This window comes from Drosophila serrata, unplaced genomic scaffold, assembly GCF_035046125.1.
Source record: "Drosophila serrata isolate PLE 108 unplaced genomic scaffold, ASM3504612v1 contig_240, whole genome shotgun sequence".
Lineage (NCBI taxonomy): Eukaryota > Metazoa > Arthropoda > Insecta > Diptera > Drosophilidae > Drosophila > Drosophila serrata.
The window spans coordinates 6,839,399-6,864,500 of NW_028257138.1; the positions used below are offsets into that span (position 1 = coordinate 6,839,399).

Here is a 25,102-nt window from a genome sequence, read left to right on the forward strand (position 1 = left end):
TTGCCTGAGACCTGTTGCCTTTCACCTGGCGTTTAGGCTTGTGGAACCTTCCCAGGCGCCCCGAAAATTCATTTAAAATGCCATCTCCGGGCGGGCGGCAAAGTCAAAGGTGTGCGATCCTAAGACACCGGCTTTAGCTGGAGGAGAGCAAACGCTTTTGATTGCAACACACTATATACTCCATTTTCCGTCTCGCTTTGGTAATTGAACAATAGTTTTTCCATCTGCCAGCAGTGTTTTCCATTCGCCGCTCGGCTTTTCAGCTTCAGTTGCATTTTGTCGTTCGCCTATGGCACGCGCACCTCACAATTTGTTGTTCAATAATATATTTTTAATATTTTTTACGTCGCTGTGTTGTGTTGTGTTCTGCCCGAGTTGCTAAAGTCTTTTCAGCAAATATTTGCCTACAAATTGCCAGCAAGTAGTGCAATTATTTAAGGTATAAAAACAAATTACAATTCTAAAGGGAAGGTCGCAAAACTTTACGCTGAGACAGCCTTTTTACCAGCGTTGTTGCGGTGTCGATTTGTGGTCTCTTATCAAAAAACGAAATTGTTTTTGTTGATAAGTGAGGGAGAGAACGAATTTAGAGAGCTTTTTTACACCAAAGGGGAATATTCTCTACGTCTAGTACTAAGCTATAAACGTCATGTTTAATTACTTGGACAGCTGCTGGGTATTTATTTACTTAAGAAACGCGCTCCATTTTCGCCATTGATTAAATATTTTCACATCTGATAGGAGTATCTTGACCTTGTCATCGCTTAAATCAATCCCGTTCGAAGATATGCCGTCAATGCACTCCTCACTACTCAATCTGGTTACAAAAAAAACGTGGCAAAACAAAACATAAGAAAAACATTCAAGTAAATTAAAGTGAAGTGAACGAAATGAGAGAAGAAAACACGTTTGTTCAGCTGTGAAATTGACCTTTTATGGCCTAGCAGCAGCAGCCGCTCAACCCAAACCCCCGAAACTGAGCCGGAATCTTAAAGTTGTTTTTTAAAGAAATGAGCGGAAATACTTTACAATGATAGTGGCTCTAATTGCCACAGGGAAGAGAGAAAATAATAAGGGTCATGAGTTGAACAATTATTTCAGTTTCACCTATTCGTTAGCTTTTTTAAAGGGTTATGAAGTGGAGAATCATGGAGATTAGGAGTTAATCAAAATTAAATGGTTATTATTTGATTTTAAATGAGATTTAGTAAGGAAGAACAATTTAATACTCAACCTATAAGATAATGGGCCTTAAATGTTGATTATTTCTTTTCCAATAGTTCCGAATTACTATTGTATTTTAAATAACTTATTTTCAGCGTCTACACCTCTTTCAGATACTTCTCTATTAATTTATTAACTTTTTATTAAAACATTACAAGTAAAAATTCCCATTACCTGGCCCACCCTATAAGCCTTGTCAAAATTTCCACCACCGATATCACATTTAATTGCTGATGTCGCCGCAAAAATTTTTAACAGAAATCTTTCGTCAGCTTGTTCTCCATAAAAATTAACCAAAAAACGTGAGTGCCTTTATCTCATCTAACCCGAAGACCTTTAAGCTCCGGTTGGGTTTGGTGTAACTAGAACGCCAAGATACATCCAAAACCGCAAGCGAAAAAGATCTCAAACACACAAATTTCGTAATTAGCTGCAGGCAGCAAAAATAAAACCTGAGTGTTGCATGACTGGGAAACTGATTTAATTTCACTTTTCATTTTGGATTTGCCCAGGAAAATCAGCGGGAACAGGGTAAGGGGGGACCTGGTAGCAATTATTAATGGCGGACTGAAGAAAGTTTTAATTATCCAACCAGCGTTTAAGATAATGAAGTCGTTTATGTGAAGCATTCAATTATAAAATTGCTCAGATTTTGAAAGTGCAGCCAATAATGATTTCAAATTGATTTCAGCTCAATTTGCATTCAGCTCATTTTCTTGCTGAGACTTGTATTATTACTTCATGATTAATAGATGGAAGGAAAATATAATACCTAATAAATGTTCATTTTAAATGTAAAGTAAGATAATGATAACAACAAAGAAAGGTAGCCAAAGTTGGCGCCAAAGTCACTAATTCGGACTTCTTGAACTATTGTAAGGGTAAGAAATCAATATTCGGGAATGATTTATAGTTAAGTTAGGCTGTTTACTTTGATAGATAATAATAATAACATTAATAAAAATTGCTGCATCACTATCACCATAGATGTAAACAGTGGGCCGGCCGCGGACAGAATGAGGCCCGGGCCACAGTCAGTGCCTGTATTTATACTCTCCAAGTCAAGAGAGCAGAGAAACTGAGAGCGGGGGAGAAAGTGCTATCCCTTGAGATAGGCAGAGAGTATTAGAGAGTAAGAGAAACCTCTAGAGGTACACAGTCATATCGAACCTGTGAGAGCTAAAGAGTGGGGGAGGCAGAGAGAGAACCATTACATATAAATCATATTTATGTATTGTTGATTAGCTGAGCCAATCTAATCATGATTTTGTAACAAGGGTTACATCGTTTAAATTGTCAAAAATTCACAAAAAATTTAAATTACTAAATTTTTCAAATCAACACCAACTTATATTAATGCATTTTTTGATAAGTTATGATCAAGTTTCTATTCAAAATGCAAACTGCAATGGTAAACAAACTTTTACTTGGCGAAGTTTACTTTCTATCTTGTTAAAATTTTCTCAATTGGATTTTAGCAAATAGATAAATATTCTTTTAATATTATATTTTCCAAATCCTAATTGTTATGCTGCTCATTCCTGTTCTCTGTCCTAGAGATGACGTCGCTGTCGCCAGAGACGTCATCGCTGGCAATGGAGCAGGAGCCCAAGGAGCTGGCTAAGGAACCTGAGGAGGTCGCCTCCGCCCACACGGCATCCACAACGCCCACTCGCATTCCACATCCGGCCCATTTCCAGCGTTCCGCCTCTCTGCGCCTGCGCGGGAATCAAGCAGAGCTTGGACCACGAACCGAACCGTGTCCAGGTCGAGCCGGCGGAGGAGGCGGATTCAGTTCGCGCGCAAAGCTCTCGACGATCAAATCGGTTCTATTGAAGCGCAGCTGGAGCAATCTAGGCCACAAGACGGAGCAGGAACCGGAAGCAGGAGCAGATCCGCAGGCGGGCCATGCACTATGCACCGCCACCGAGTGTCTTTCCCTAGCTGAGAAGCCCCAAACGGATGTCCTACTGCAGCAAGTGGCCAGCGACGACACCATGGCCGGCAGCAGCAAGCCACGCAATCTGGTGAGTTTTTTTGAGGTGTTTGCCATATTGATTTTCACTTGCCATTGCTGACCTATGTAACTCGAATGAGCACCAACCGCCCTCGCACTTCTAGGGGTAAGAGGTTACGACGCAGGAATATGGTGGCTTCTGAGGGGGTAGGAACACGCACTGGTAGTTGAAAGCACTACATGTACTAGGAATATATTACGAAACCGCTTAGGGGAAATGCTAGAGGCGTTTTTCCGGGAATTTAGTGTCCTCTCACCCAACAACTCCCCCGAAAGTGGGACATATGCTTATCTCATGGTCCCATAAGGAGCTACCTGCAGGGTATTGTTTAAGCTTTGAAAGGGTATAGTACTTTAAATTTGGGATAAAATATGTTTTTAGAATTTTTAGTTATACACTAGTTGGAATTTAAAAAATCTATCAATATTTATTAATACAATAAAAGGCAAACTGTTTGAAGAATTAATTTGAAAATTACCATCTGCAGAGGTCTTAGAGCCTACCCCCAAGTCGAACGTGTAGCTACCTACTATAATTCAATAATAAATAGGAAAAAGCTTCAAAGATAAAACCTCCCTACGACAACAGAAAAAATAACCCACCGAATCGATATTACGATTTTAAATCAGATATTTAAATGAGTTAAGTGTAAATACATATGTGTATTCATAAAGAGTGTAGATTATGTTTTATTTATGTGCAGTCTTTCACAGTTCTACAAGCATCTACCTAAAATTATAATACCATTCTTTCAGTCAATATTTATCTAGAAATCAAATTTAAAAAAACTCATTACTTAGCCAAAAATTCATTAATTTCAATTCGGAAATCTTTCCTATGCTAGTTTTTATTAGGACAATAAAACTGCATACTCAATTTCAATTGTAAAAAAATTAAAATTTTGTCAATTTTTTTAATTTGAATTTTTGTTTGAAAAAAATCGAAAAAATTTCGAATTTTTTTTTTCAACCGAACATGGCTAGATCGATTCGGCTGTCGATGCTGATCAAGAATATATATGATTTATAGGGTCGGAAATGACTCCTTCATTGGGTTTTAAGCTTCTGACTGAAATTATAATACCCTGCAAGGGTATAATAATATTATTTGAGTCACTTGCTTTTAGTTATTTAGATAAAAGAAAAATATAATTTAAATAATAAAAAACCTCTAAGCTATAAGTTTAAATTTCAATTTATTTATATATTTTTAGATTTAAATGCCAAGTAAGTGAATATCTCTTGATATTATCGATTTAAGTTTCCGGAAATATAATTACCCCTTCAATAAATGATTCCGATGGCTCATGTCATCTTGTCACTTGCGCTTTTATCGCTGCCGTGATGACACGCAGCTTACTAGCGATCATTAAACCAGATATATTACATGCATATACTGCACTGTACAGTACAAAGGGAACAAAAATATAAACCCCAAAGCTGAGTTTGCATAATGCTCGGCCAGAAAGAAAGAAAGAAAGAAAGGAAAGGCGACAACAAACACAGCTTACACACGCTTCACCTTCTCGACCGCCCCTCCCCTTTGGGATACCCATCCCCCTTTGGTGGCAGCTGTTCCGTTTCCACTTCCGCTTGTTCCGTTTGCCATATCGTACCAAGGAAACAGCTGATTCTCGGTTTGTTTGGGTTTTCCTCTTCTCCTTTTTGGTCCCTTCGCGGGGGAGGAAGGTAAAGAGAGTGCAAGCAAGTGCGCAGCTTTTCTCCACCTCTCGCTGCTGCTGCTTCCCAGGGTTGTTGTTGGTGCTTCTTTTTTCGTATCTTCTTCGTCTCTTTTCTTTTGCTCTTTCTCTTTCCCCGTATTTTTCTTGTTTTTTTTTTTTTGCTTCTTGGCCCAGAGATTTGCGTTTCAGTTGATTTTTTATACTGGCCGCGTGCACAAGACCCGCGCTTTGAAGCTCTCTGATATTGTTTAAAGTTTAAACTTATAGGCCTAAAACATAAACCAGGTAGCAACGAGTGAAGCGTGCATTGTGTTTTTATTGCTCTGTTTTTTGGTTAGCTAGAAATTCCAAGTACATACTAAGTACTAAGCCCAGTGGAAGCGTCTATAATTAAAGACAACAACTCTGTTGGGGCCATGGCTTATAAATGGTAATTACTATGCTCGCCCCATATATTTTTAGCCAACAATATAATCGGAGTTCGTTGGCCCTACTGCATTATTAATTCATAATTGTTATTGATTTTTAACGCAAGGAGTTCTAATTATGTGTGTTTACCTGCGGAAAAAGGATATTTCAAAAGTCAAGCAGGGCTACCCTGAAAAGTATTTACTTGATTAAGTTTAAATATTCTTTTAAATAAACACACAATTAAGCTTTTTGAAAACAAGTTTCTACTGAATTTGTTTGAACAACAAGAATTTCAAGCTTTTCAAAAAAGTTTTGTGATATGAAATTTCACTTACTGCAATTAGGGATGATTTATACGGTTTTATAAAGAAAGATTAATAAGCAAGAGTAAAGAGATACGAGCAAATTGTAATGTATGTTTAGCTTAAAAAGTGAAGTTTTGTGTCTTAAAAATAGTTATCTATAAAGTGTTTAAATAAATTAAATACTCTTCTAAATAAATTCTTACTTTCTTTAGAAAAGTTGAGCTCCCAAAAAATCTTAACTAAATTTAAAGTCCTTGCCATATTTTACAATTAAAAGGAATTTAAAAATCCATTACTCGGCCATTGTTTCTCCAACTCTTCCTTATATGCGACCCTGAAAAGTATGCCAATGTTTTTTCGAGTCCTTTTTTGTTGCCAAAAAAAGAACTTTGGTCGGAAATACGATATACATATATTGTATCTGCAGCGAGAAGTGATTGTCAACACGTGACCAGAACATTGGGACTTGGCCAAGTGCCAAATGGGCTGAATTGGCCATTACGTGAGTTTTTTTTCTGCTCACCTGCCCACCGCTTCTTCTATTCAGAATCAAAGTCATTGATTTTTCTTAGTCAGCAGCTTAATTGATGGCACCTGAGCCCGCCTAGATGCTCGGGACGTGACTGTGGCCTGGCTTTAAGTCGCTGAACTTAAGTACATTGAATGCAAGTGCGTAACGTAACGTGGCCAAGAGGCTTGTTTATAGCCCCGAGATAGTGTCTGGGCCCTACAAGTCAGGTTTTGTGTGGCCGTGCGTAAACAGTTTAGTTTCTGTGCCGCCGTGAATTATTCCCCAGAACTTGGGCAATTAAATAGAGCAAGAAACTCATTAAAGATTATGAAATATTCATGCCAAGAAGCTCAGAGAGAGCTTCCCTACCACAGAATGAGGAAGGGAATGCGAATGGGGCAGAAACCAATCACTGACAACGGCTCCAGCTCAATGAGTTGGCCAACAGCAAAAAAAAAAGGGGGTAACAAGTGGGCCAGTGGTCAGTCCTAAATCACTTCACATCGGGGACAACAAAAGAATCAAGGCATTGGCAGTCATTGAACTGTCAGTCTATGTTGTCACATATTTACTTAATAGGTTTTACTACTTAGTTAACTGTGATTAAATGGCTGTTTAGGTTAATTAACTACTCAGGGGAAGTAAATAATTCTATCAGTGAGTTGCTATAATGTGGATAATAATGCTCGGGTTAAATTAGTAAAGACTGTTTAGCTTAGTTTAAGTTTAATTTAGATAGTATGGTTTGCTTTTTTGGTTTAGAAATCAAAATTCTTTTTAAATAACTAGCAAATGTTACTTGGGCTCAATTGGAAATTATATTGAAAATGTCTATAAATCGTCAGTTTTATAGAGATATTTAGGGCACTTCCGGTTTGTGTCTGATGACACTTTAAAGGAAATTAATCCTTAAAACTTCTACAATTAGAAATATCACTAGAGATGCCACTATGAAATAATATTTATAGTCATAAACTAATATTTTCATATTCCTTTATTAAGAGTTATTTACAAAAAAGCTTTAAATTTTTACTTAGTATTAATAAATATTTATATTCTTTATATTATTTAATCAATTCTTGCTTTTCGTTTCCAATCAAATTAAATTTGTCTGTTTCTTAAATCTTCTGGGTTGTATACAAAGGTGTACAATGTATACCATAGACGCAATGGCAAGTAAATTTTAATAATTTAAACACTAAGAATTAAGTTATGATTTAAGGATACATTTTGAATAAATGTATAGAGTGACATTACATTTAAATATAAAATATGAAAATCTTAAAGTCTAGACTTTAAATGGTTTAAATGATTGATGATCGTTCTTAATAGCTCCTAAAATCATCTATAATAATTTAAAACTAGCTCTAGATTGTTTTTTGCAAATATTAGGTTTACGTTTCCCCTAAATTAAGTCAGGGAAATTTTTATAGAATTTTGTTTAGTTTCCCCAAGTTAATGATTTAATTGAGACGTCGGCGATTTCAACTGTTTGCCCAGCGGCGAACTGTTTAACTGGCTAAATACAAAATGCTAAATGCTAAATACCAACTTAGAGCCAGACTAACGAGCAGTTAATTGACCACAAAAATGCCTGGGAGTTTAGGGGGGAATTTAGAGAGCAATGAAAGTAAGCAAAGCGAATGCAAACCGAACCGAACAATGTTTTGCTAAAAATGTATGGCAACAAATTGCTTTTCCAGGGGCGTTGCAAATTCGAATTGGTTTACCCAGCATTTTACGCCAATACTTTTTACCTTTTTATCTCTTGTTGCGAAAAAAAAGAAACAAAAAAATATATATTCACAAAAATCCATGCACGACTGAGCAGCGGCCACGCAACGAAATTAGAAAATACAAGAAACAAGAGTGTAAAAAAAGATTAAGCGATTGAGGGGCAGCCACCACATCGGCGAGAGATAGTCAGCTAGTTAGATAGCTAATTCCAGTCTTTGATTCATCTTCCAGTCTCTCAAGTTGAACGGCGGCGGCAGTGACATCAACGGCGGCGACAGCAAGGAGCCTCCTCCTCCTCCTTCGGGCACAGCCAGGACTCCCAGGACGCCACAGACTCCGCAACTACAGGGCAAATTACAACCGGAAACGCCGCCACACACCTGCATCCGCCAGAGTAATTGCGTCAAGGCCGCGGGGAAGCATCTGTCCACGCTGCACGAGTCCAAGGTCTCGCCCAGGACTCCGCCAGTCACACCGGATTCACCCAGCACGTATCTGGACGATGATCTAGATTCGATGTACTCGTTTGCCACCACCACCTCGGGACGCTCAACGATGTCCTGCGAGCATCCCTATGTGGCTAGGTAGGTGGTATTAATTATTATAATTATTTATTTAAGTAGGATTAAAATTTAATTAAATGAATCCCCCTTAGAAACGGAACCACCTTCAGTGGACGCAAAATGAAGTACGTGGTGCATTGCTCCAACTATGCCGGTCAGGTGGGACCCGACTATCTAACACCCACGCAGCGGGCTCAACGCCAGATACGTCGTCTCAAGGAACTACTGTCCATTGCTCGCCAGGATCTCGAGCAAAAGGATACGGAAATTCTACGCTTAACGCGGGAAGTGGTCGAGCTGCGACTGTTCAAGGCCTCTCTAAGTTCGCCAGAGGAACGTTCCGCCTCCTCGGATGCGGTGACTGTGCGGGAGGCGGAACTAAAGACCTCGCAGGATGTCTCGCCCATCGTGGACATGGTGGACGAGGGCAATGCCAAGGGCAGTCCCCGGCATGTCATACGACAGCAGCATAATCACTCCCTGCAGCATCAGCAGCTCCAGGCTATGCAAATGTCGGCTGAGATGCAAAGCTCGTACGCAGACTCTGGCCACTTTGAGGATCTCACCATGTCCTCGGTGCACTCGAAGGACTCGCAGACGCAGAGCGAAGCCTGCGGATCGAGCACGCCGGATGGCGAACCGGATGTGGGGGCCTGCGGCGGTGGCGATGGAGATGGCGATGCGGCCACCAACCTGGAGAACTACGAACTGCAGCGTCAGGAGCTAATCCGAATGTATGAGCACCGGATCGAGGAGCTCATCCGCAGCCAGGACAGCGCCACCAGTGATCTGAAGCGTTCGCACAACGACAAGGTGGAGGCACTGCTTCAGAAGCTAGCGGAATGCAACACTCGATACTCGGACATGGTGCCGGACTATGAGCAGGCCAAGCAACGCATCCGGGAGCTGGAGAAGCAGCTGGAGGATCTGCAGCGGAAGCTAATCGAGCACGAGGAGAAGCAGAACAAGATGTACCTGCACATGTACCAGCAGGGACAGGAGGCAGAGCGCATTTCCAGAGCGGATCAGGTGGGGAATTTCGTTATAAGAGGTCTAGTTCAGCTACTAGAAAGGGTTCTTCCAAAGGATTTAACTAATAGGAGCGATCTAGGAATATTCTAATTTCCTTTTCTTTTCTATTTATTAAATGAAAACAACGCTTAATTAGGGGAGCTTAAAGTGACGATGACACCTGCAACTACAACAATTTCTGATGTCAGATTTTGTGGCGATTGAGGGTATCACAGGCCGGGAAGAAATTGCAAATAATTTAATAATTTAAATTATTAATATGTATATTTTAAATGTTACTATTTAATCGTCACAAAATTTGATGTCATACATTTTTGAAGGTAGTCGGGGACCAGTCACTTTTATTTTTCTAGTTAAGATAAATTTAAAACTTACCTATAAGGGTTTTTCTTTTAATATAAATATTTTACATTTAGTTTTATAATTTTAATGTTTGTGGGATTTATGTATATGTCTTTTTATGACTCTACTATATTTTTAAATTGTTAATGTTATCAACGGAACATTTTGAATATCAATCAACATAGAAAAATTTGTTTTTAGTTTTCCGTAATTAAATAAATTATACCTATTAATTTTTGTAACATTTAATTTTTTTCAGGCATTGGAATTGGCCCAGCGTCAGCCGGAGAGTAAAGTGTCAATCAATGAGCTGCTCCATCAGCTTCAGAGCACGCAGGACGAGTTGGAGAACATACGCGTAAGATTCTTCAATATATTCCTCATCCTATTTTCGGTTTTGTTTTGTGTGTTGCATTTTGTTGCATCGTGAGAGGCTGCATATCATCTCAGCTCAGCTCGACACCGTCACCGTCACAAGAACAGCAACAGCAACAGCCACAAGAACAAGAACAACACATCTTGACATGAGATAATACGACACGCATTCGCTTCATTCTAGCTCTCTCCATTATGTGCTTGTGGGCGTGGCATTTCAATTGGGCTGACTTTGCCTGGCTGGAAAAGCGGCACTTAATTGAATTGCCCGTCGAGCAACATTTTCGTTTTGATTTCGTTCCTAGATCTTAAGACCATTTTGCATAATTAATTTTTAGCAAGAACACCCATTCAAAACTTACATTAAATGCAACGTTTACTTTCAATTAGTTTCGATTTGTTTCATTTCCGTTTCCGTTTTCGTTTCATTTCGTTGCGTTGCGAGTTCGAGTAGCCTAAGTACAGTCACGTAGTGCGGAGTGCGGAGAGCAAGCAAAGCAAGCAGTGCATGAAAATAACCAAAAGTATAGTCCATAACTCCCCGTATTTTAATTAAGAATCGTTCCAATCGCATGCTGGACTTAAACCCTTAGCTCTCTTTCTACTTCTTTCTCTATTTTAGTTTGGTTATGTTTTTCTTTTCTTTAAAATATCGAAAAAAAAATTAAAAACAAATCTTTCTAAATTTAAATATTTCTGTCGTAAAAAACAAAAAAACGAAACTATTTTTGTAGGCATCAGAGTGCAGAATGAGAGAGTGCGGCAGTAATAATGCTCTCCTTACTGCAAAAGAGGCGATTTCATTGTGGGTACTTGGCGCGCGTAAGGTTTGTAATATCCCTAATAACAACAAACTCTCCCCCCAACTAACTTTTGATTTATTAGTGCAAAATTACTACAAACAAAATGCAAAAATAAAGGCAAATTTTAAGTTGCTTTTTATGTTTTGATCACGCACATTGGCTATATCGAACATTGGGTATTACCATCCAAAATTCCCACCCTCCCATAACTTTCACCTCTCACCTTCTCGAGACTAACCAGCATTTTCATCTGCATTCGCGCTCATGGGAAAGGGTAAGGTTCTTGGGTCCTTAAAAAAACTGACTATTCTTCTGAACATTTAAAATATTACTTTCAATGAGTTATTTCTTTTTGTAAGTACTTGTTTTTTCCAAACAAAACTGTTTTTGTAGAGGTAACAACTAGAGGTATGTTCAAAAAACAAACATCAATAAACACTACACCAGGCTAGAAGTGACACAAAAGCTAACTAATATCTACCTAAGATCCATTTAGCATGTGGTTCATCTATCCAAGTTCTCCTCCAAAGTAATCAATAATTTCGAATTAAGCCCAACAGATACCATTTTACCATATATCTCGAATATTATTCAGTGTTACATACCATAACATTATAACCTAAATGTTCATATGGCAAAAGCACCACCAAAAAAGATTAAAGCGAACCTTTTGTAAATACATTTTATTTCTACGACTAACAACCACCACAGTCCTTTGATTACAAGTTCGAACAGAAGAATCTGACTAATTCTCTTATACTTTCTCTGCACTCTCTTCTTTTCTTTCCGAACTAACCCACACGATTAATGTACAAAAAATGTATCGAAAAAACAAAAACCATACAAATCTAGACCATATATCGTCGCCTGATGGAGGCCCAGAAGAATCGCACTCACGTCGATCCGGAAGTGACGCTGCAATTCCTGAAGAGCGCCATCTTCTACTTCCTCACGGACAAGGAGAACTCACAGGGACACCTGCAGGCCATCGAGAGCATCCTGGAGTTCACCGATGCCGAGAAGCAGAAGATCAGCGCCGCCCGCACGCCAAAGTGAGAGAGAGCGGTTTCCGTTCATCGTTAACCATTGCGTATACTTATTATTACCACTTAGATTGCACGCAAAAGTTGGCAAGTCGATGTCTAAGATTTTGGTTCGTGCTAAAGTCCATTGTTTAGATTATCTAACTTATCTCAGAGCCATTTGGCAATTTTAATTTGCAATTTTATTTGATTACCGGAATAATTTTGTTAAAATTAAAGCGTATTCCACTTAATATTTCTTTCCTTCTTTGGCAACGAAATGTGTGTATAAATTGTCCTATAAGTTTAATTACGATTACAATGCATATAGTTTCGGTATAAGGCTTAAGGCATACTAGTACGTCCTTTACAATGAAAAGAGAAAACATTAAGAGTTCTAAGAGAAATACAATTTTACAAAATCTACGTAGTTTTTGTAGATTTAGCTAATCAATGTGAGAATAAAACACCATATAGTTTTGGTCGTTTCAGCGGAGTTTTAATGGCAAATAAATGCAACAATAATCGGAAATGATGTCTTTTTTATTGGGGGAAAATAAGAATTTGATAAAAAATATGGAGTTAGCAATAAAGGGAACCAACTTCGGGAAGCCCAAGTAAGTTAAACAAGTCAAGGTTAAAAAAACCCATAACTAAATTCGTTACTACTTTTTATTAGGGCAATAAAACTGCATACTCAATTAAAAATGTTAAAAAATTAAAATTAAATCAAATTTAACTTTTGGCAGTTAAAGTAATAACTGCCAAACCATACCAAACATTACAAAATATTTAAATGTAATAATTTAATTAACCATATTGGTCCTCATCAATTTAATAATTTGGAACCGTTAAAATAAACATAATTTAAAAAACCAGGCGTTAGAACTTTTTATATGGACTCATATTTCCGTTACAAACTCAAGCGCGGTCTGGCAGCTCAAGTTGCTGTCCGATGTGGCAACGCCGCGCATATTGCAGAAACATTTCTTCGCAGTCGCCAAACAAAACAATTTTTTATAATTAGTAAAACCAGTAAAAACAGTAGAAAAACACCGACAACAAACAAACAAAAACAGTGAAAAGCAACTGTCAACATGTTTCTATCAAGATTCGACAAAAATTTAGGTGAGAATCCCTCGAATTGAAGGCAGACCGAAGTGTCCAATAAAAGTGACTCATCAGAAACCCAAATAAAAAAAAAACAACTTCCAAGAAGTAACAACAAAAAGCGAATGACCTGCCAACGCAATTAAAGAGTGCGATAAAATGCACAAAGACCAGTTAATAATGGACTTCAATTTTCAGAGAATGCCACCAGCCATCTGCGGTTGGAGCCGGACTGGCCCTCCATTCTCCTCATCTGCGATGAGATCAATCAAAAAGATGTCACGTAAGTTGGTCGATTTCCTATCATGTTCATGGTAATACAACTTACACCTTATAGACCCAAAACAGCCTTTGCTGCTATCAAGAAAAAGATGAACTCACCCAATCCCCACTCCGCCTGCTATTCGCTGTTGGTGCTGGAGAGCATTGTGAAGAACTGTGGCGCCCCTGTTCACGAAGAGGTCTTCACCAAGGAGAACTGTGAGATGTTTAGCAGCTTTCTTGAGTCCACGCCCCACGAGAACGTGCGCCAGAAGATGCTGGAGCTGGTGCAGACCTGGGCTAATGCCTTTCGCTCATCGGACAAATATCAGGCCATAAAGGTAGGGCCACATACCTATTTCATTGGGTAATTTGAGAAATTTTAACATCTAGCATGTTGTATTTTACTTTTCACCATGTTCAGGACCGGAGTTAGTTTAATTTAGAGCTTGCAAAAGTTTAAATAGTTAAAAAATTGATCTCATATTGAAACCAATTAAATTTACCATGTCATTTAGGCTGGTTTCCTATGAAAAGTTTAGTTAAGGTATTAAAAACTAGCTTAAAATATTTCTTAATTGCAAATAATGGTTAAACAAATATTTTATAGCATATTTACTTTTAATATAAAATCTAGAACCAAGTCTACACCTCTTTATCCTTTAAAAATCATTAGTTTTTAATCTTAAACAGACTTTGTAATTTAACACCGTACATTTCCGGATTTCTACCTTAAAAAGGCCCTCTAAAGCTAAAATCCGTCACTGTATTTTACCTTAATTTAATTAGTGGAAAAGCCAGCGTTTTGTCTATGTTAAAAGCCCCTCAGTTGTCTCAAAATGAGCTCCGAGGAGGAACTAAGCCTAGATGAGGAGTCCCTAGTTTGTAAATTTAAATACAACTTGTACAAATTAATAAAAAAATCCTTGTTTCCAGGACACCATGACCATCCTAAAAGCCAAGGGCCATACCTTCCCTGAGCTTCGTGAGGCGGATGCCATGTTCACCGCCGACACTGCCCCCAACTGGGCCGATGGTACGGTTTGTCATCGCTGTCGCGTGGAGTTCACCTTCACCAATCGCAAGCACCATTGCCGGAACTGCGGCCAAGTGTTCTGTGGCCAGTGCACGTCCAAACAGTGTCCTCTGCCCAAGTACGGTATTGAGAAGGATGTGCGCGTCTGTGACGGCTGCTTTGCGGCTCTCCAGCGTCCAACAAGCGGCGGCAGTGCCAGCGGTGGAAAGTCTGCAACTCGAGCGGCGGACAGTGATTTGCCGGCAGAATATTTGAACAGCTCATTGTCGCAGCAGGTGCAGGTGAGTCACCCAGAAATAAACAAAAACATAAATAAATAATAACAATTTCCAGACACCCGCTCGCAAAACCGAGGCCGAACTGAAGGAGGAAGAAGAACTGCAGCTGGCTCTGGCTCTTAGTCAGTCGGAGGCCGAGCAGCAGAAACAGAAGCAGCAATCACTGACATCGGCCGCTGCTGCCTATCGCATGCAACAGAGGTCCCCCAGCCCGGAAGCACCGTCAGTACCCAAGGAGTTCCAGCAGCCAGCCGAAGAAACCACCAATCCGGAGCTGGCCAAATATTTGAATCGCAGTTACTGGGAGCAACGCAAGATAAGCGAATCCTCGTCCATGGCTAGTCCCTCGGCCCCCAGTCCTATGCCGCCGACACCACAGCCCCAGCAAAGTATCCTCTCCCTGCAGCCCAAGAGTGCGGATGAAGTGCAGATAAATGAGTTTGCAGCTAATATGCGCACCCAGGTGGAGATCTTTGTGAACCGCATGAAGTCCAACTCTAGTCGTGGGCGCAGTATCTCCAACGATTCGTCGGTTCAGACGCTGTTCATGACTCTGACATCGTTGCACTCGCAGCAGCTTTCCTACATTAAGGAGATGGATGACAAACGCATGTGGTACGAGCAGCTCCAGGACAAACTTACTCAGATCAAGGATTCGCGAGCTGCCCTAGATCAGCTGCGGCAGGAGCATGTGGAGAAGCTACGCAGAATCGCCGAAGAACAGGAGCGGCAGCGCCAGATGCAGATGGCCCAGAAGCTTGAGATAATGCGCAAGAAGAAGCAAGAGTATCTGCAGTATCAGCGTCAATTGGCGCTGCAGCGTATTCAGGAGCAGGAACGCGAGATGCAGCTGCGGCAGGAGCAGCAGAAAGCGCAGTATTTGATGGGTCAGGCAGTTCCGCCATTCCCGTACCTTCCACCGTCGGCGGTGCCGCAACATGGTTCGCCATCGCATCAACTGAACAACGTTTATAATCCGTATGCCGCTGCTGTTCCCGGTTATCCAGGACCTGCTCCTGCTCCCGCTCCCAATGGACATGGCCAACAATTCCAGGGCATTCCACCAGGCATGTACAACCCAGCAATGCAAACGCAGATGCAGCAACCTGGAGCAATGATGCAACAGCAGCAACCGCCGCCGCCCGGAAATGCCCACATGATGCCGCAGCCGCAGGCCATGCCCGACAATCAGTTCGCCAACAACCCAGCAATCCTTCAGCAGGGGCCAGCACAGCACCTTCCGGTTCAGCAGGCACATCCACAGGCTCAGCAACTTCCCATTCAGCAGCCACAACCACAACCTGTTCCTCAACAGCAACCCCAACTGGCTCACGTAATGCTCCAGCAGCAGCATGTGGTTCAAACCCATCCGCCGTTGGCCAACCAAGCGCCTCCTGCTGCTCCCCAGGCTCCACCGGTCACCGAAATAGCCAATAATCAAGTCCAAGCTGTGGCTGCCGCTCCAGCTCCACCCCAAAACGAACCGGAGCCGACCACTAAGGCTGCCGAACCGGCCACAGCGGAACTAATCAGTTTCGACTAGACCAAACCATGTTATTCCCTATTTGTATTACCCCTCAGAGTTGGGCTATAAACCGTTCTCGTGTGGATGTTGGATTAATACCAAAATTCTTGACTTTATATTGCGGTCATCAGTTACTATTCCCAAAAGCTTTTGTTGCCAAGACATAATGAAATGTTGATTTTTTTTTTAGTTAAGCGAAAAATTTAAATAAATTACGGTTAGTAGAAAGCTATACGAGATCTGTTTAAGCCAAGAACAGCTCTTTTATCAAGTTTTAACCAGCGACTCATGTTATTCCAAAATAAATCACAATTTATATACATAATTTCCCTTTAACAAGTTTATGTTATTTATATTTTACAGGTTTTTAAGCATCCGACAAGGCCGCCACACCTGGCAGAATCTTGCCCTCCAACAGCTCGAGCGAAGCACCGCCACCCGTGGACACATGGGAGACCTTATCGGCTCCCCCGAATTGAATGCATGCCGTGGCGGTATCTCCGCCGCCCACTATGGTGGTGGCTCCCAGCTCGGTGGCTCGGATTACGGCAGTCAGCATATTCTTGGTGCCCTCTGAAAATAGCTCGTTTTCGAATAAACCTGGTGGTCCATTCCACATGATTGTGTTGGAGGCACAAATGGCACCGGCGAAAATGGCCCTGGAGACCTCGCCAACATCGAGACCCATCATGTCCTTGGGAATGCCCTTCCTGACATCGGCCGTATCGATTTTATCAGGATTCTTGTCGATCTTGTTGGCGATTACAAAGTCTACAGGCAGAAGGATCTTCACATTCTTATCCATTGCCTTGCACATTGTATTCAAAACCATCTTGTAGCCCTTCTCGTTATAGAGGGACGTTCCAATCTCCATGTTGTTGAGAACTTTGAGGAAGGTGAAGGCCATGCCCCCACAAATGATCATCACGGTTACGTTGTCGAGAAGATTGGTGATCAGGGGAATTTTGTCAGCTATCTTGGCACCACCCAAAATGGCAAGGAAGGGCTTCGCTGGATTGTGTAGAACTTTGGTGAAGTACTGCAGTTCCTTGTCAAGCAGGAAGCCGGCAGCACGTATCTTATAGCCCTCGCCCATCATCGAACTGTGAGCCCGGTGGGCAGTGCCGAAGGCATCGTTCACATAGATATCGCCCAGCTGAGCCAACTTGGCCCGGAACTCCTTAACCTTTTCCGGATCAGCCTTTACCTTCTTCTTGTCTGCATCCTGTCTGCTGCCCGTCTCCTCGACATGGAAGCGTAGGTTCTCTAGAAGTAAGATACTGCCCTCAGTCGGATCCTTCAGAACTTCCAGAGTGTGGTCCCCCACACAGTCGTCCAAGAAGTTCACTGGTTTCCCCAGCACGTTCTCAAGCTCCTTGGCTACGGGCTCAAGGCTGAATTTCTTGTTTATTTTCCCATCTGGGCGACCCAAATGTGAAGCTAGAACCTGGTTATTTATTAAGTGACCAACTTATTCTTAAAAATCAAATTTTATTAGATAAACTTACCAGGGATTTACATTTTTTATCAATAATATATTTGATACTGGGCAAAGCGGCCACAATACGTTGATTGTTGGTTATTTTCCCATCTTTCATCGGCACATTAAAGTCCACCCTTGCCAGGAAGGGTGAAATAATTATTTATTTTTTAAATTAATATAAAATATAAGGATATCTACCTCATAAATACCCTTTTTCCGGCGACGTCAACGTTTTTTAGGCTCAACTTCTTCACCATCTGATCCCTTCCGTTGTACTCTTCATTGCTGGCAAAGAACATCCTACTTAGTCCACATAGGAGAGTATTTTGGCGTATATGCATATACGCCAACGGACATTGAAAAAGGAACATTTTTGAATAAAGTTTAGAAGAAAACATTTGTCAAAGTAGCTTTAATAATAATATACAGAGATCTAGGCAATATTTAGAAGTTTAAAAATTATTTATTGCTTTAAATACAAGAAAAGGGTGAATTCTGACAAATTTTTTAATTTAAAGTAAGTTAGAAGAAATCATAAAATAACGCCAATTTTAGACTTCAAACAATTTTAAAATTGTAAAACTTCTGGCAACCATTTCAGCAGTTTAACGATCTGGCAGCCCTGCCATTGAACATCTGATGAAAACACAAGAAAAGGAGGGAAAGTAAACAATTTATCTTAATTCAGTTGTTTTACATTAATTAAACTCTAAGAAAACCCAAATATGGGTGGCGGGGACTTGGTAAGTTATATTCCCCATTGAATTACTGATTAATTTACCATAATTTCCATTGCAGAACCTAAAGAAATCATGGCATCCGCACACGATGAAAAACCAGGAGCGTGTCTGGAAAGCCGAGGAGCAGGCGAAGATGGAGGAGCGAAAACTGCAGGATCTGCGAAAGGAGATTAACGAGGAGAGGGATAGAGAGGAGTTGCGCAGGTTGGGAGAAAGCTCCGGGGTGTTGTCCAGCAGCGGAGGACCCGGCGGCGAAGCCAAACTCGAGTGGATGTACAAAAGTGAGTCACTAGTCTTGGAATACCCTCAAAGCAACTTACTCTAAGATACTCTAAATTTCAGACAGCACCGAGCTAATCAATCGCGAAGAGTACCTTCTGGGCCGCAAGATCGACAAGTCCTTCGAGACGCTACAGGCCGAAGAGCGTAGCCAGGAGCAAAATACGGTCGGAGTCAAGCAGTCCATTAACCATGTAGAGCACGACTGCGTGCCCTTTTCCATTCGGGAATATCGGAACCTGCAATCCACCGAACAGGTGGATATGCAACGCAAGACTCTCGAGGATCCCCTGATGCTGATTAAGCAGCGTGAGATGGAGTCTCGAAGAAAACTCCTTGAGAATCCCGTGAAACTAAAAGAAATCCACCGCATCCTCAAGACCGAGCAAGAAATGAAGGCCGCCAAGGAAAAGAAGTCAAAGAAGAGCAAGAAGTCCAAGAAAATGAAGAAAAGGAACAGAAAGTCCAGCGATGAAGACAGCAGCAGCAGTAGTGCAAACAGTGACAGCGACGACGACTTGGACAGAAAACTGGCCCGCCAAGTTAGCAAGCTTAAAGGCGACTCCGGCAATGGTGACTTAAAGTTGGACAAGCTGCTGGACGCCAAGTACCGAACAATATCTAAGCAACTGGACATGGCCACCAAGAAGAAAAAGAGCAAAAAGTCCAAGAGGAGAAGCAGCGATAGCAGTGATGAAGACGAGAGGCCCAGACGACAACGTTCCAGGGAGTTGGACCAAAGGCAAAGGAAAAGAAATGAGATCTCTAGACGAAGGAGCAGAAGCCCAGATGACAGAAAACAGAGGGAGAGGCGCAGGAGCAGAAGTCCTCAAGTCAGAAAGGAGACCTCTAAGCAGCGACGAAAGAGCAGTAGTCCAGAACAGAGAAACGAGAGCTCCAGGCAAAGGAGGAGAAACCACAGTCCAGAGGAAAGAAAGGACAGGCGGAGAAGCAGGAGTCCAGCAGGACGGAAAAATAGACAACGTAGTTCAGAGGATAGAAAGGAAAGCCACAAAATGAGAGAGAAACGCAGGAGTAGAAGCCCCGAGGAACGATCCCGAACAAAACGCAGCAGAAGTCGAAGTCCCAAACGCGAGCCACAGTCCACACAAAGAAGTGAAAGGGATCGGCGAGAGCGCAGTCCTCCTGCCCGACCCGTTGGCAAACCCAAACTTAGCGAAGCCGATCGAGAAGCTCGTCTGCGCGAGATGATGGACAATGCCACCTGGCGGGAGGCGGATCGCACCCAGGTTGTTCGCAAACACCGGGAGGCCTATGCCCTAGAGGAGGCCCAAAACAGGGAACGTGACTTCGATAAGGAGTTCATCAACAAGGAGGTGAAGAAGGCCATTGACAACCAGAACTCCATCGGCGATCGCATCCGAGCCAATCGAAACAACATCCAGCGCACCGCCTCCTCTATGGACACCAACTTTGCACGAAAATAAACTAAACTTCCTTTATTTCGTATGCATATATGGATGTATGTATGGCTCCACAACAACAAATAGATTCAACTTTAACTTTTTACTACTTGTTGGTTACTTTTTGTGCTTACAAGATAAACGACATGATTAACATATAAATATTGCAAAGAGAGCGGGCGCAGCAGCACCTTCTTTTTGCGTCCGCTTAGGCGTTGCTCAAAGCGGCCACACCGGGCAGTGTCTTGCCCTCGAGGAGCTCCAGCGAGGCGCCGCCACCGGTGGACACATGGGAGACAAGCGCCTCCGTGTTCCACTTGGCGCAGCAAGAGGCAGTGTCACCACCTCCAATGATGGAGACGGTTCCATTCTTGGTGGCAGCCACGACTCCATCCATTATGGACTTGGTGCCGTTGGCGAAGTTGGGGAACTCAAAAACGCCGGGTGGTCTGCATTGCAAAGGAATATATAGTTAAACTTAAAACAAACGCAAAGTTAAACACCTACCCGTTCCACACAATCAGCTTGGCGCGGGCAATGGGCGCCGCGAAGAGCTCACGGGTCTTGGGTCCCACATCCAGACCCATGTGTCCGTCGGGAATGCCTGCCTCAACGGTGGCCTCGCTCACAGCGGCGTTTTCAGCAAACTTATCACCGCACACAAAGTCAACGGGCAGATGCAGCTGCACATTGTTCTTCTTGGCCTTCTCAACCAGATTCTGGACGATCTTGGAGCCCTCCTCATCGAACAGGGAGCCGCCAATCTTCATGTTGTTGAGTACCTTCAGAAAGGTGAAGGCCATGCCGCCACCGATGATCATCTCGTTGACCTTATCCAGCAGGTTCTCGATCAGCTGAATCTTGTCGGCGACCTTGGCACCACCCAAAATGGCCAGGAAGGGATTTGGTGGCTTATCCAGAGCCTGAGAGAAGTACTTCAGCTCCTTGTTGAGCAGCAGACCAGCGGCACGCTTCTCAAAGCCATCGCCCATCATCGAGCTGTGGGCGCGATGGGCAGTACCGAAGGCATCGTTTACATACACATCACCCAGCTTGGCCAGGCTGGCACGGAACTCCTTGACCTTGCTGGGATCGGCCTTCACCTTGCCGCCGCTGGCGTCCACGCCCTTGCCCTCCTCCTCTAGATAGAAACGCACGTTCTCCAGCAGGATGACAGATCCCGGAGCCGGGTCCTTGCAGGCAGCCTCCACATCTCCGCCCACGCAGTCGTTAAGGAAGGTCACGTCCTGTCCCAACAGCGTCTTCAGCTCAGCGGCAACGGGAGCCAGGGTGTACTTCAGGTTCTTGTTGCCATCGGGACGACCCAAGTGGGACATCAGAACCACAGACTTGGCCTTTTTGGCCAAGGCCAGCTTGACACTGTCCAGGGCAGCCACGATACGCTGGTTGCTGGTGATCTTGCCGTCCTTGATGGGGACATTGAAGTCCACTCTGCCAAAAACGGTTTAAAGTTTATGCAACGGATTTTTTGAAAAGGATGAAAATTGGGTTTCCAATTACCGCATCAGGACGCGCTTGCCCTCCAAGTCCAGGTTCTCAATGCTCAGCTTGTTGAAGGCCATCTTGAGGATTTCTTTCGTGCGTACTAACAGACTCCGGGATAAGATTCCACTGATTACTTCGCGAATCTTCTTCTTCTTCGCCCAATTTGAACACACAGACATACACCAACACACTGGCAGGGCTTAAAAGGGTGGCAACCTTGCGGCACGGAACCGATAAATCGTTAGGATTGGTGGCTTTCCACTCATTTTCTGGCCTGCTTTGGGGGGCAGAATGGTGTGCGGCGCTATTAAGACTATTTTAAATTGTTTAAAACTTCGTGGGTAAGTTGAAAAACAGAGAATTTTGGATATAAACAAACTTAGGGGGGTGGGCGTCCAGTCTGGCAACGCTTTTTGGCAAGGTCATTTGTGGGTCGCCGGCTGTTTTCCACTTTTGCATGATGATTTTAGCGGTGAGAGTTTATCGATAACATCGCAACGGCAAACAATCAATATTGGGCTTGACAACTTTAATATATTATTATAGATGTATACCCGGTTTTTGTAAAGACATAGACCCCAGATATTATAAGGCACAAAGTTCAGAGTAGTTGGAATTTTATATGCGAAGATCACTTGAAAACTGTTTTGGCTCTAACCAGTGCTGCAAAATAATTGTGAAATAGGGTTGTAAAATACCTATGGGTTTTTGAATTTGAAAGTGCCGCCAAATAGGGTTTACTAAATTTAAATAATCTTCAATTTTGTTTAATTAAAAAGAATGTTTTGACAGTAGTCGAGTTTAATAAAACTGTGTTTGCAATACTTTCTAGAATAAAAAAACAAGTTGTTTGGTAATCAACATCTGAATAATCCAACTAATTAACGTCGGACCATTCTAATAGCTGTAATGTAATATCAAAATAACTCTGTTAAACATTAAGATACTTTTTTAATATAAAAATATAGTTTTCAGTTGGGAAATAATCTTAACTCTCCAAGATCTGAAAACCCAAACTCTCTAACAATTATAATAATTTTGACTGATTTAGCATGTGATTTACATATGTACACAGCTTCGTCCATGTATGTGTAATTGCCGCCCCATGGCGTGTGTAAATATGTAATTATTAAATAAATAAATGATTTTTGCTCGGTCCCAATAAAGACAACGCGCACACAAAAGCAGCTGAATGGACGATGGGCTATTGGCCGCAGTTTTATTTCGGCTGTACTCATACAAACACTCTCTCACGCACAAAACAAATGCCAATGATGCCACCACGGCTCATCTCTTTACCCCAAAATGATTCATTCATGGGAGGCCACCACTCTCATTCTCTCTTTCATCCGCCGGTCTGAGCAACCACCGCCAGCCAGCATTCGGCAGTATCAGCACCACCACCACCCACAACCCACCACAAGTGCTCAATGCAGCGAAATGCATGACGCAGATGGCAACAAAGGTAACATGGAATGGATGAGTGCGAAAACCGGCCAAGAGAGGAAGAGCATCAGTACTGTCGATGTGTCGATTTTCTTGCTAAACATAATGGTACTTAAAAAAATATTGGAAGGTATAATGATTTTATCTATATATCTTAGAGTAAAAGAGAACAAAGAAAGTTTCTTAAACCACCTACATTCTTAACCAACATCAATAGTCAGAGAAGTTACAGATTCGAGAATAGCTATAAAGATACAAGTTATCCTCTGCCTTATACCTCTTTTAGTCAAAATCATGAAAGGCAGTGAAGAAGTCATTTTCGATCCTATAAACCATATACATATATTATTGATCAACATAAAAAGCTGAGTCGATCTAGCCATGTCCGGTGGAAAAATAAATTTATAACATTTTCCCAAATTTTATAAGGGGTTACATCGTTAAAATTGTCAAAAATGTACAAAAATTTTAATATTTTTAATTTTTTTAATTGAGGTATGCAGAATTGTTAACCTACTAAAATCTAACATAGGAAAGTTTTCCGAAATAAAATTAATGATTTTTTAGCTTAGATATGGTATTTTAAATATTTTCAGTTACCGAAAAAAATAATATATAAAATATTGACTTAATATTCCTAAATATAAAATACAGTATTTGTAGATAGATATAAAATGATACTTATTTTTTCACTCTGCAAAGAAATATTTCTTCTTCCTAAGGTAATGTAGATACATAGATACAATATCTTTCTACACCCAAGGGGGCTAGATCGCCATCTCTTTGGTCTGATGATGGTGATGCGCCTATTTCTGGTGCTTTTCAGTCGCAGCGATGCACAGTGGCTGTCTTCTCTCACCTCTCAACAACATCACCGGAAGTATGTCCACTCACACGTCACGGGTAGTCGTCTGCGTAATTAAAAGCGCCAGCAAAGGACCCGGTACCCACTCTCAGTGACACCTTGCTCCAAAGGACCTGCTCGGTCCCAGGGTAATATTGGAAATCGAAGACAATGGGTCCCACTGAAATTCATTTTAATAATTGCGTGTAAACCGCTCGTTGACGCAGGTGGAACAGGTAAGCGCGCGCGGGAGAGAAGAGAGAGCAGCCGGCCCATGTGGCACTCGTGTGGAAACATTAGCACATGCCGGGAAAACGAGACCCGAGAGGGTCTCAGCGTAGATGCGATGACCGTCTTCCAAATCCAGAGCCAATCCGAAGTCAGAGCCCGAGTGGAGCGGCCAAGCGAATCGACTATCTAGCAACAGTCTAACAGTCGCTCTAATCGTGTCGTAAACCTGTTCAGGTTGTTCTACCAAACGATGCCATGTACCTAAGAGACGCTCCAAGGGCGGGCTATAGTGGTTATTCATATGCGGTACAGTATTGTATCGGTCAAGCCATTATACGATTTTAAAAGAAATGTAAACAATGAGCCTAAAAATTAACATAGTCAGCGAATTTTTGAAGTAACTCGTCTCTCTTTCATATTCCATTTCGATTATACTTATTTTGCGGAATCGTGAGAATTCAAGCTCTTGGGAATAATATTATAATAAATTCCCAGTGGGATTCAAAAATATAATATTATATATCTTAAAATTTTATCGATTGTTTTATATGGATCATATTGTTATTCATTTTGATTTCCACAAAGTTAATAATTGAATTAGAAATTGGAAATCAAGGGGTTTAAGCTGCTTTCATTTATTCGTATATATATTATTTGAAGTTTGACTTATTATTTCTGGATACATAACTCCCCAAGCGATCCCAATAACTTAACTCACATAAAAACTTAACAACCTCATTACGAATCTATTAGCACCGTAGTCAAGGGAGAACTGAAAACTTAATCGCCATGAATACAAGCTGATGTGTGTGCCTAGATACACATGTTTGAACGGCTGGGTATCGATTGTTTGCATTGAGATTTGTTCACACCTTTATGCTACAGCAACTTAATGACGCAACGTGTAAGTGCACT

General features: G+C 41.7%; 5 protein-coding genes and 1 long non-coding RNA gene across 17 annotated transcripts; 4 read left to right on the top strand and 2 right to left on the bottom strand.

Annotated features, from left to right (window-relative positions):
* Window positions 1-267: 267 nt before the first annotated feature.
* On the top strand, window positions 268-12,556 carry qtc (GRIP domain-containing protein quick-to-court). 10 transcript variants are annotated; one of them, XM_020950372.2, is made up of 8 exons: window positions 268-439; window positions 2,782-3,251; window positions 8,119-8,471; window positions 8,543-9,479; window positions 10,084-10,182; window positions 10,934-11,026; window positions 11,855-12,054; window positions 12,116-12,556. In XM_020950372.2, the coding sequence occupies exons 2-8, from the start codon at window positions 2,784-2,786 to the stop codon at window positions 12,216-12,218; spliced, it is 2,253 nt and encodes a 750-aa protein (XP_020806031.2). In that variant the 5' UTR covers window positions 268-439; window positions 2,782-2,783; the 3' UTR covers window positions 12,219-12,556. The 10 variants fall into 10 exon arrangements, with proteins under 10 accessions (XP_020806031.2, XP_086687101.1, XP_020806030.2 ...); XM_020950371.2 differs by lacking the exon at window positions 268-439 and adding an exon at window positions 2,467-2,635; XM_086830975.1 differs by lacking the exon at window positions 10,934-11,026.
* Window positions 12,557-12,936: 380 nt separating this feature from the next.
* Hrs (Hepatocyte growth factor regulated tyrosine kinase substrate) lies at window positions 12,937-16,559 on the top strand. 3 transcript variants are annotated; one of them, XM_020950378.2, is made up of 5 exons: window positions 12,937-13,152; window positions 13,333-13,417; window positions 13,472-13,736; window positions 14,332-14,712; window positions 14,765-16,559. In XM_020950378.2, the coding sequence occupies exons 1-5, from the start codon at window positions 13,122-13,124 to the stop codon at window positions 16,250-16,252; spliced, it is 2,250 nt and encodes a 749-aa protein (XP_020806037.1). In that variant the 5' UTR covers window positions 12,937-13,121; the 3' UTR covers window positions 16,253-16,559. The 3 variants fall into 3 exon arrangements, with proteins under 3 accessions (XP_020806037.1, XP_020806039.1, XP_020806038.1); XM_020950380.2 differs by lacking the exons at window positions 12,937-13,152; window positions 13,333-13,417; window positions 13,472-13,736 and adding an exon at window positions 13,791-13,942; XM_020950379.2 differs by lacking the exons at window positions 12,937-13,152; window positions 13,333-13,417; window positions 13,472-13,736 and adding an exon at window positions 14,010-14,276.
* Window positions 14,810-18,256, bottom strand: LOC110182344 (uncharacterized). Its single transcript, XM_020950384.2, has 3 exons — window positions 17,916-18,256; window positions 17,743-17,851; window positions 14,810-17,681 (listed from the first exon to the last, which is right to left on the bottom strand). The coding sequence occupies exons 1-3, from the start codon at window positions 18,113-18,115 to the stop codon at window positions 16,602-16,604; spliced, it is 1,389 nt and encodes a 462-aa protein (XP_020806043.2). The 5' UTR covers window positions 18,116-18,256; the 3' UTR covers window positions 14,810-16,601.
* Cwc25 (CWC25 spliceosome associated protein homolog) lies at window positions 18,144-20,610 on the top strand. Its single transcript, XM_020950382.2, has 4 exons — window positions 18,144-18,234; window positions 18,322-18,460; window positions 18,516-18,738; window positions 18,800-20,610. The coding sequence occupies exons 2-4, from the start codon at window positions 18,443-18,445 to the stop codon at window positions 20,182-20,184; spliced, it is 1,626 nt and encodes a 541-aa protein (XP_020806041.2). The 5' UTR covers window positions 18,144-18,234; window positions 18,322-18,442; the 3' UTR covers window positions 20,185-20,610.
* On the bottom strand, window positions 20,182-23,966 carry Pgk (phosphoglycerate kinase). The gene is made up of 3 exons (XM_020950383.2): window positions 21,682-23,966; window positions 20,668-21,612; window positions 20,182-20,609 (listed from the first exon to the last, which is right to left on the bottom strand). The coding sequence occupies exons 1-3, from the start codon at window positions 21,843-21,845 to the stop codon at window positions 20,369-20,371; spliced, it is 1,350 nt and encodes a 449-aa protein (XP_020806042.2). The 5' UTR covers window positions 21,846-23,966; the 3' UTR covers window positions 20,182-20,368.
* LOC147644018 (uncharacterized) lies at window positions 23,920-24,717 on the top strand. Its single transcript, XR_015271230.1, has 2 exons — window positions 23,920-24,105; window positions 24,184-24,717. It is a non-coding gene; the product is annotated as an uncharacterized LOC147644018 (long non-coding RNA).
* The last annotated feature ends 385 nt before the right edge of the window (window positions 24,718-25,102 follow it).